The 11,401-nt window shown below is 33.0% G+C and overlaps 1 protein-coding gene across 2 annotated transcripts; it reads right to left on the reverse strand.

Annotated features, from left to right (window-relative positions):
• Nucleotides 1-1,117: 1,117 nt before the first annotated feature.
• Nucleotides 1,118-7,574, reverse strand: LOC115955033 (protein INVOLVED IN DE NOVO 2). 2 transcript variants are annotated; one of them, XM_031073059.1, is made up of 8 exons: nt 7,238-7,573; nt 5,381-6,309; nt 5,001-5,182; nt 4,382-4,471; nt 3,991-4,278; nt 3,541-3,750; nt 2,225-2,463; nt 1,118-1,536 (listed from the first exon to the last, which is right to left on the reverse strand). In XM_031073059.1, the coding sequence occupies exons 2-7, from the start codon at nt 6,279-6,281 to the stop codon at nt 2,227-2,229; spliced, it is 1,908 nt and encodes a 635-aa protein (XP_030928919.1). In that variant the 5' UTR covers nt 6,282-6,309; nt 7,238-7,573; the 3' UTR covers nt 1,118-1,536; nt 2,225-2,226. The 2 variants fall into 2 exon arrangements, with proteins under 2 accessions (XP_030928919.1, XP_030928920.1); XM_031073060.1 differs by having other exon boundaries at nt 1,217-1,536; nt 2,219-2,463; nt 7,238-7,574.
• Between the last annotated feature and the right edge of the window lie 3,827 nt (nt 7,575-11,401).

Consider the following 11,401-nt stretch of genomic DNA (forward strand, 5'->3'; position numbering starts at 1 on the left):
TATTAAAAAAAATATAAAACAATTTTTTTTTTGAGTAGTGCTACGGATACAAACTATTTTACAAAATTTTTACAAATTGCTGATGTGGCGAATTCTTACTAATCCTAATATGAGCTCATCACTAACATCACATTTATACTTATAATAACTATTTGGAAAATATTAAAATCACATCAGCAGTTTGTAAAAATGTAGTAAAATAGTTGTTCCCTAAATTTTTGTATTTCGTATTTGCCAAGAGTTTTATAATTTTAATCTAATTCTTGTTGTAACTATCCAATTAAAAAAAAAAAAAAAATTTAGGGAAAGTAACACAATTTCTATCTTTCGTTTTTCATTACTGCACTCGATTTTCATGGCTTAAACGGTTAGATAGTCTTCATAGCTTATATGTTACCAATATTATTCGGTAATTATTAAACGAGTTGTGACTTTCCATGACTCGGAAACTGACACCAAAAATTCAAAACCCACGAAGAATTGTTCACAAAATTGCAAAGCAGCAATGTTCACCATTAGGAATTGCACTTGCATCACCTTAAGCAATGAAAAGAAACAACACCCATAGCTCCGCAGTGACATCAATAATAATAGGAATTTGAACAATCTGTTTCTAAACTATCTTCAGAGATAAAGAAACAACTCTCTCCAACATTGCAATTGATCCCTGAATTGGGATACCAGTGTACACCAAGGAACAATGGACGTGGAACAAAGTAGAAAAGGCTTGCAGTTCAGCTGAAGCCAATACATGCCCACATGCAGCACTATAAGCAAGAGACCTAAGCCTATTCCATCTTTGTGCGGCTAACTATTTATGAAGCAAGATCCAAGCTAGGGAATGTGGATAGTAGCAGTCACAAGTTTGGTATTTCATTATTCATCAAGATGACTATGACTCCAAAACTAGACCTTGGAGTTAAATATTTTCTAGTAATACACTATAGACACGATAGTTTCCAGAACTGCTGAGTTGAAAAAGTTATTATTGATTCTCATATATGCCTACCATTGACGCCACTTTATTGCTTACCATTAACAACTTGCCACCTAAACAGTTGTGAGGAAGTTGTCCCTTTAAACTTATAACATATTTCCATCAGAAATGAATAGAAGCTTTGTTCTAACCCAATTATATTTGATGTTTCTATACCTCAATCACATATGGTTATGTTTGGTAGATATGGGACTACAATGGTAACTCAAATGCTCAAGGAACGGGGGAAGAAAATAAGTTTATTTTAAAACACAAGTTTTAGATTGAAGGCTACACTGCATTTTCAAATAGATTTTCCATCAAGTTTCCCATCCATTGAACAAGAAGAATGCTAAATATGCAGTTGCTTTCAACAAGTTGTTCAATGGAGACTTGGAGAGAGAACGTCCCTCCGATATGAAACACAATAAATTACAGAGAACACATGCCTTGAACACCCGCCACCATCATGTAAGCGGGCAGCTTATTCCATCTCTCAGTGACATGTCTTCCAAATTCCACTACATTGTTCCGTTAAGAGGACTCAGATATATTATTTCCTGCAAACAAAGCAACAATGTTTTAATGTGAGAGAAGTATTGAATATGGCTTTCCTTACAAGATACTGAAATCATGGGTACATTAAAGCTACTGAATAAAGAATTTAATGTCATTTACTCATTTATACTAACATAATCATGGGAATGACTATAACAAAGGCTAACGACTAAAGAATTTAACATCATTTATGACTAACACAATCATGGGTAAAGACTATAACATGGGCTGACCCGGACTAGTCTGTTGAGGATCCATGGTCCACCCCAAAATTTTGGGAGTAAGCCTTGGTTGTTGTTGTATGACTATGACATAACAGCTGGATTATTTTTGTAAACACAAACTGAGCTGAATACAAATGCAATATTTGCAGAACACTGCTTTAAAAAAATGAAGTAACATGGTCTGTGTATCCTCATGCTTCATTCACTGTTGAATTTATATCTAATTGTCAATTGTCTTCCAGGAAAAGATGCCATCTATCCTAGGTAGTAAAAGCTTGGTCTACTACCAAAGCAACAGTACCTATCATAGGCAGCAAAAAAAATTTCAGTAAAGGTGGCAAAGGCTACATTCAAGACTCATTACATGCTAGTCTGCCAAAATTTAATATTATTAATGAGTGCCTCGCATAGTTGTTCATTCGTCTCACTTAATTTTTATAATAAACTAAATGAAACTTACACCAACCTTCAACTCATTCCCCTTTTGCGTTTAGCTACTTTCCATTGCTTCAATATAAACATGACCCCCTCTTCAAGTGTAGCTCTTCTTCCCTCTGGATAGTTCCACAATTCTGATATTATATACCGCCCACTAGGATTGTATTCATTTATCTCCATTAAAGCTGCTGTCACAGCCTTGTAAACTTCATCACCCAATTCTTTCCTCAGATCATTCAATTTCTCATCTTCTTCATCTATAACTTGCTGAAACAGTGACATTCATCTTAAGTAAACCATATCATGTTAAAAAGTCAAGCAAAGTAACAAGAAGTGATGAATAAGGACTTCACAACCAAAAGCATACAGGCTATGGAAATATTTGAATACCATTGCAAGCTCATAACTACTTCATTTAAAATTTGAATAGTAATTTGGGGCAACAGAATCCTTGAACATTACATAGATGTAATACTTAAAAAAATTCATATCTAAGCTGATGAACAAAAAAATTAAGCAAATGTAGATGCTCGCATACATATTAGACAGCAGAAAGCATGTTCCTGACAAGTTACATAAAAGACAATAAAAAACCACAAACAGACATGCAAACCGTTTGTTTGTTCAAACATCACACTGGCAAGGGACTTTCCCATCATAATTCACAAATTCAGAGCATCTAATTACATAAGCAACACAAGCACAGCCAAACTAAACCAGACTAGAAATCTAATCCTTTAATTTAGATCAGGAAACTTTGATAACTGACAATAAATTAAGCCCAGCTAGCTTGGAAGAGTAAAATAAAAGGGAAAGGTAAAGATACAGAGTAGCTCCTCTTTAGGAACAATGACATCATTTCAAAAGAATACAGTACACATGTTGATGTGGCCATCTACGTATGACAATAGCAAGTACACTTGTGTCAGAAGTCACAACAATGTGGAAGTGTCTAGTAGCTTCAGTTTTAAAGAATTTAGTATTTCAAAATAAAGTGTGAAATTTCAAAGAATTTTATCTTATTTTTTAATTTTTTTTAAAGACTGCTTCAAAGTTTCTGTACTCTTTTGAGCCCTTTTTTTTTCTTGATTTGCTCTATTAAAAAAAGAGGGGGGGGGGGGGGGGGGGGGGTGGGGGCAGCATTTACTTCTGTCACTTACAATCACATTCCTCTTTTCATCCTTACAAATGATTATGTTAAACTAGCATTATAAAGACATGGAATGTTTACAACATCATGAAAAAGAACATGCATTTGACAGCATTATTTGCCTTGGAACGGATTTAAACTAGAACTAAGAGTAATCTAATCAAACCAGATTTTAAGCAATCTAAGAAAAACACCTGATGGTTCCCATCAACCGCAATAACTTTCAAAGGATGCCAGTCAGGGTCCTTCAGATATTCCTCCCACAATGAGCATAGTTCTGAAGCTCTGTCTTCTGCTTCTTCCTCATTATACTTTCTTTTCATTGCTTCATGGAATGGTTTACTGTCAAGTTCTCCCATTCTCTTAACGCCAATATGAGCACGGCTAGCTAAGTCTTTCAGGTCCTACAAAGAAAGAAAATTAGTACTTTTGCACAAGCTATGGGAACTTGTATTAAGTTTGGGATTGAAAAATTGGACACGTTAACACTTGAATTAGTCTCCAGGGGTTCCTAGTCTTAATAAATAATAAATCAAAACTTAAGTCATGTATATGATTACAGCATCTTTGTATTAACTTATGATAAAAACATATGCAATTTTTGAGCTTCTTGCTGCTCATCATTGAAGGGGCAAAACACTTACATTAACTAATTCTTTTCGAGCTTCTTGCAGCTCATCATTGCTCTTGCGCTCCTTCACTATTAATGTTTGGTTCAAAGCTTCTAAATCTTCAAGTTCTCCTTCTTTTTCTCGCAACTGTTTGAGTATTGTATCCACTTTTTCCAGAATTTCCACATCTCCATCGTCTCCCATGTGCTTCATGACATTTAATGACCCTCTCAATCTCTCAATTTCCAATTCCAGTGCTTGTTTTGCATCCAGTTGCTTTTCTAATTGAATTATTCTCTTATGGAGTTCCTCCTTTTGCCTCTGTGTATGAAACCAATTGTAAAGTATAACTAATCTATCTTTATCCAAAATGACAAGGAAATGTTTAGGTTATCCTTTAAGCACTTAGAAACAACTCACAAACCTTCTGATCTTCAGCCAGTTTCAATACATTCACATCAGCCTTTTCTTGCTCCAATGAGGCCAATTGCAAAGAACTATTTCTTATAGCATTCTGAAAGAATAACAAAAACAGCTCTGTCAAACAGTCTTGCAAACATGAAAGCATAATCATAAAAAGAACACTTCAACTGATGCTGCAACTAGTTGAATAATTTTTTTCATTTCTTTATTTAGATAAGTAATGACTAGTTGAATAAATTAAAGCAGATAATAGGAGTTAATTTGACAATGTCAAGTTTAACAGTTTTCTAATCAATCATTCTGGGGATTATCAGATTTGATGAGTACGAAGGGAAAAAAGATCACTCTGTTCTTCCCCTTTTAGAGCAACTTGATCATTTCTCTCAAATTCAAAATTTTTTTTTAACCAAAGACAATTTACCTCTTCAATAAGATTTATTATCTTGTTTAACGGTTGCATACAATACCCCTCTCGCATGGGCGTGGAGCCCACAAGCATGGGAACCACCCTTGACCCTTATGTCCAGGGATGTTGTATAACACCTCCTTCAGTAATTATAGCATGTGAATTGTGAATCTAAGAGAAACTATGACAGCAATGAAGCCCAAAGTAACAATACCTTTTCAATCTCTTCAGCGAGCTTTTTGCTTTCGCTCTCGTTCCGTGCCTCACGCTTTTCCAATTCTACCCCACGGTGCTCAAGCTCAGTTTTCTGAGATTCCACTAGCAACTTGAGCTTTTCGTGGTCTTTAAAAATCCTCTGAAAGTGATCCCTCGCACTCAGTTGTATCTTTTTAATCTCTATCAAGCGAAAAAACATGGGATAGATTAATGTCATGACAACAGCCTGACACTAGATAGTAAAATATCCAATATGCCGAAATCTACACTACAACTCACCAACTATGCAGGAATTCCACAGCTGTAAAAAGCTGAAAACATATTATACTTTAGGTTACTAAAGAAAAGTAAACATTGGATCTCTATAACAGAACAAACCTTCATTATAGGCTTGCAGGAGCTTATCTTTCTCTTCTATTATGTTGCTAAGGGATACTGTAGTTTGAGTACATCTTTCCTCCATTTCTTTCAAACACTTGTTCTTGACCTCAATGAGGTTTTTCAGATTAGACACAAGTTTACCCTGCTTCCGTGCTTCTTCCTCCATAATGTCAGAAATTGTCCTAACATCTCCAATCTTTTGTAGGTGGTCCCCAATAATTCCAGTTGAATTATAGTCATCTGCACGGGCAACCCAAGCATAAAGACCAGATTTTTGGTCATTATTAGCTAACCAGTCCTTTTTCCCATGATGATCTGCCTCATAAGCCCTCTCAAATGACATGGCATTATGTAACCCCGGCCAATCTTTGCAGAATTCCACAACAGCACTTCCTGAGTGACCCCGAAAATTCCATAGAGGGTGGACCCTTGTGGGATTAAACCCTCTACTTTTCAATTCATCCCTCAGCTTGGATCCACTTTCTCCTACATATCTCCCTTCCTCTGTTCGTTTAGTTGGAATGTTAACCACAATTCCTGTCCAAGGCCACACTAATTTCTCATCGTGGTCACAGCCAACAGGAGGATCATTCTCGTTCACAGGTTTTGATGGACTTGCTAAATCCTTTTCCAAATATTTCACCAAAGCAAGGTGATTAGCCTTCTCTTTTGCACTTCTTTTATCTGAACTACTGTTGCCCACCCCAGAAGCATGCTGAAGAAGTTCCTTATATAGATAATCTCGTTTTTTCTTCTTCGGGCAGTAGGGGCAAGTGAATGTCTCATTTGAGTTTTTGACATTGTGATTCCCATTCTTCAATTTTTCATAAGTTTTATCTTCATACTCATCCATTTCAGATTCACTAATATCTGAATCCTCTCCTGAGCTGAAATCCATCACGATTCCCCTTAAAGATAAATAGTACCTGGAAATTTGAAAAATGAACCAAAAAAAAAAAATATACAAACTTAATATATTTCTTGCACAGGTAATTTCCATTATTTATTGGTCAATATTTTATATATGATTATACAACCGTCCAGAAGTGAACAAGTGTAACCAGAGCTCAACGAGAAAAGATAGGCATGATTGACAGTTTAACACAGAACCGCTACAATTCATCTAAAATCTTACTTCTTTGAATCTTTTTTGAATCCAAAATGCATTTCCTCCCTTTTCTGGTAAGCCATCGATGATAAATAGAGTATAAACCCTTAAATCACACAATCCAGCAGATCAAACAGAAACATAATTGGATATTTGGGCTTCACCAGGGTGGCATTTACACAACTGTCTTATTCTCTTATTTCATTATTTTTTTTCCCTTTTCTGGCAGAATCTATGAGAAAATTTCAGACCAAAGGTACATTGTATCTAAATACCAATAACTAGCAAGAACTACATTCTAAAAATTTTCTATTTAATTAGTAAGCATATCAACCACACTAAATTAAAGCATAGTTCAGCTCTAAAGAAACCCAGATACAATCTTGCATTTGGCAACCAAAAAAAAAAAGAAGAAAAAATCAAAACACACAGACAAACAGTAACAGAACAATTATTGTTAAACTCCCAAATCAGCCCAACCAAACCTTAATCCAACAACATTATCTTACATGCCTAAAACCCATCATTAAAGTTAACTAAAAAAATACAATAAAGCCCGATCTGTGAAAATTAACCAAGAAGGAACTGACTTTTACAGAGCAATCTAGAACCTTAAAAACTCCAAAACTGAGACACAGAGAGAAAAATCAACCCCACAAGATGAGAGTGTAGACAAATTATCTTAAACAGTGCATGCATGCAAAGAAATTTGAAGCAGAGCAACAGAGAGAAGTGGATAAGATTACCAGTGAGAAAATTAGTTGACTGGGAACTCCTGGGGGTCACTATAAAAAATCAGTTAGTGAAAATTTTGACACTGTGAGTTTCTATTTTAGAAGAATTGGGAATCTGGGTCTTGATCAGAAATGGAATTGTCTTGATCAAAATTGGGAATTTGGAGAAATTGGAGATGGTAGTGAGTGGTTAGTGACTAGGGTTAGGTGCTGTGTGGCTGTGGCTGTGCGTGTGAAATGTGAATGTGAGTGCGAGTGTGCGTGGGACACTGTGAGAAATGAGAGATGAAGTAGCTGCACGCGCCATTGGAGCGCGTCCGGTCGTATAAAGTGATGGAATCCAAGCTCTAGACTGTAGCAGATTCGCTATATAGCCATTGTCTGAGCATCTCGAACAGTATTTTTCGTATTTTTGTTTCACAGAAAAGTTTGGAGGCCCCCCCCACCCAAAAACCCAAAAAAAAAAAAAAAAAGAGGTTTGGAGAGTTAAATTTGGACCGTTTGGTATTGTATTTTGAATAATAATTTTTAGTATTTAAATAATATTATATATATTTTTACATATTTTTTTATTCATATATATTTTTAAAAAATATAAACAATATTACTAGAATAACTTTATTAAAAAACATCTTGAATATCTTAAATAGTATTTTTGTGTTTTTGTTTCGCTGAAAAGTTTGGAGGATAGTATTTGACTAAATTCTCAATAAGTTGAATTACAAGTGTTTCGACTATTTTGAGAAAGCATCTTGAATCAGTATTTTCTTATTTTTTCTTCACAGAAAAGTTTATTTATTTATTTATTTTATTTTTTTGAGAAGCTAGATCAAAGACCTGGGAACTTTGTTAGGCTATTTTGAGAGAGATGTAGAATTATAAGACTTTCTGCTATTTTGAGAAAGGTGTAAACTTTGTTAGGCTATTTTGAGAGAGATGTAAACTTTGGTCAGCGTGTGTTTAGAGTCAACTTATTAGTGTTTTTGTTGTTATTTTTTTCTCTAGAAAGTGCAATAAAATATATTTGTAATTTAAAAAGTGGGGAAAAAAAATGAAGTTCTTAAAAAAAAGTACTTTAAAGCTAGAAATTCAATAAATAAAAAAGGCCAAATAGACACGTGTCCATTTGGAAATAAATTATCTTATTTTTTTTATAAAAACTTTTTATTAAAAGTGTGCTAAAGTATACTTATATCTTAAAAAAATTGAAAAATTGTACATAAAAGCTAAAAAGCTAAAAACTAAGTTTATAAATTGATGTCAAACACATTCATATCAAAGCTTTGTCTCTATCTCACACCAAAAATATTTGAGATGTTGCCCCCATTTTTTTAAGACATTGAGATTTTTTTTTTTTTTAAAGGAAATAAGAGACATTTAAATTGAGCGTTAACCGTGAGCATTTTTAAAAAAAAATGGCAAAGCTTAGCTGTAATACTTTAAACAAGGGTATTAAATTTAAATACTTTGTTGCATTGACAACAAAATAATGTTATAAATTTTAAAAATAATTAAATTCAATGCAATTATGTGTTTAATTTTATCCTAATATTCTGCCCCATGAAAAACATAAACAATTGGTTTGAAAGTATGAGCATTGTACATATAGAGTCATTTGTTATTTTTGTTTACATCAAAAAGTATGATTATTGCGTACAACAAAAAGCGTAAAACAAGAATTTCTCAAAATCAGTTTAACTTTTGGTTGTTTTAATGTGTAAATTTAATTCCTAAAGAAAAATGATCAAATTGTTATTTTTGTTAGAATTTGATTAGTTAAGTGGCTGGGAAATGTTACCATGCACACTGAACGTCATAGAATTTCCATAAAAATATTTTTATAGTATATCATTTTTTTTTTAAAAATATGACCATATAAACTGATTATAAACTATTTAAAAAATAATAACAATTATAAACTTTTTATGAATTGAGTCATCCATGGTTAAGTTTGCATTCTACTTTTTCTTTTTCTTCTTTCGTTTATTTATTTATTTCTCTACTAGAGGTTCGTTGAGGCAGGGATTGCAAAATATTAGGTACCAGACTACCAGTACCACTTCTAGTCCTTAAGAACTACCCACTCCTAAACAAGACGATGCATGAATGTGAAGACAGTTCTAGTTTAGTTTATTTTTATTCAATTTTTTTTTTTTTTAAATCAATTGTATTTTTAACTATTCTAGGCTAAATCATTTTGGAGATAAGAGTGATATATGTGTGGTTTAGAGCTTGGGGAAGGGTGGTTGAATTAAGGTAAGAGAGGACACATTGAGTAACATCACTTCCAACTAATTGTCAAATGCAACTAGAAATAGACACAAAATAAATAAACATTTGTATCGCTAAATCAAACCTTGTCTACCATCCCAAGATTGCCCTCTTTCACTTTTTCTAAGGCTGACAATACTTAAACCTTAAAAAGGGCTTAACTCTTGAAGGCTTAAACAAAACTTTTAAACTCACACACAATTAAAATTAAACGATGTGGACAAAAGCCCCATGATTTGTCGCTATAACTGTTTCATACTATTGTCCAAACTCCTATAAAATTTAATGAAAGGATTACATTGAATAAAAGTAAAAATTATATGCCCAAAATGAGTAAATCAAAAATTACAAAATTGAATTAAATTCTAGAAAAAATTTGCTTCCAAGACAAATAAAAAATTACAGATCTTATTTATATTTCAAACTATAATTTAATTATTTCAGAATGTTTACTTAATATTTCAAAAAGATCAATTCTTATGAAAAATTGAAAAAATTATATAAAAAAATTAATCACTTTTTTATATAAAAAGTTTTCTAATATAATGACTAATATATATTTTTACGCCATTAGTAAAATCTGTTTTTTAATATTATCTAAACAGTAAACATGAAGCTCATTGGAATTTGAACTTGGATGGATGGCCACATGTCACAAATCATCAACTTCCAATCAAAATCGACTCAAATGCCATGTTTAAGAAAGCTGATGATGAGTAATGTCGAACTTTCCAGGCTTCCAAACAAAGAAAGCCACGCGCTATCATTGTCGTGGCTGGAAATGTGTCAGTCTGGTAATCTGTGATCCCATTTGACCCTTTGACTGCATTGGGGAATGATTTTTTTTTTCCCAAAAAAAGAAGAAAAAGAAAAAAAAGAAAAAAAAAGAAAGAAGCATTTCTAGAGCTAAATTCAAAATAAGTGAAATAACAACTTATCTGTTTATGATTTGACTTGAATTTAAGTTGTTTATTTATAATTTGAAATTTAGTATTTTATCCATCTGATTTATACTCCATTAGAGTTGCGTAACTCACCTCTCCATTTTATATTTAAAAAACACATTTAAACATAAAAATATAACATAAAACAGATAAAAAAAAACTAGGGTTTAAAATTTTGCAGAAAATGGATGAACATCGCATTAATTTTTTTTTTTTAAATACAAATTAAATATCAGAACTTCTCTGAAAAAAATTTCTAACAGCAAACACTAAAGCCTTTTGTGACAAACCCATCAAAATGAAGCAAACTTCTGATGTTACCCTAAAAGAGAAACCAAAAAATATAAATAAAATTGAAAACATAGCATGAATCTAGGCTGGATTTTTGAGAGAGAGAGAACTTGAACTTCAATGAAGGCATGATAAGGCACTAGGGACAAGATGATATTTGGGTAAGATGGGAACAATGAAGAAGTCAATATATTTTCTACACTTTTGGCTAATCTTGATTAGGATTAGGATTTGGAAATTGTGATCTTGATTGCTGGGGTGTGGAGTCCTTTCCAGAGGATTATTTAATTTTAATGCCCACAACTCTTGCCCATCTTCTCATCTTAGGATTTGGAAATTTGAGAATGTTGGACAAAAGGGGATTCAACACCTTACTTCTACATTGCTCACATCCCCTTCATAGATATCAATGAAGAAATCAATCAATATTTGAGCCAAAAGTGTAGACAAGATCCAACCCATATGATATTTGGGTAAGATGATATAGTGTGAAATTTAAAATTTTTTTATTCAAACCCTAAGCTTTTGATTTGTTTTATGCTATGTTTTTGTAATAAAATGTGTTTTTAAACTGAAAATGGAGAGGTGGGTTACAGAAGTCTAATGGAGTATAATTCAGGTGGGTAAAATGTCAAATTTCAAAAGAGAGTACGATGAAATTTGTAATATG

Source organism: Quercus lobata, chromosome 8, assembly GCF_001633185.2.
Source record: "Quercus lobata isolate SW786 chromosome 8, ValleyOak3.0 Primary Assembly, whole genome shotgun sequence".
NCBI lineage: Eukaryota > Viridiplantae > Streptophyta > Magnoliopsida > Fagales > Fagaceae > Quercus > Quercus lobata.

Excerpts from the sequence above, each read along its gene's own strand:
- LOC115955033 (XM_031073059.1), bottom strand. The coding sequence starts at position 6,281 with ATGGATTTCAGCTCAGGAGAGGATTCAGATATTAGTGAATCTGAAATG. Across the intron at positions 4,472-5,000 it reads TCGCTGAAGAGATTGAAAAG|AATGCTATAAGAAATAGTTC; the intron begins GTATTGTTACTT and ends TTATTCTTTCAG. Across the intron at positions 4,279-4,381 it reads AACTGGCTGAAGATCAGAAG|AGGCAAAAGGAGGAACTCCA; the intron begins GTTTGTGAGTTG and ends TTTCATACACAG.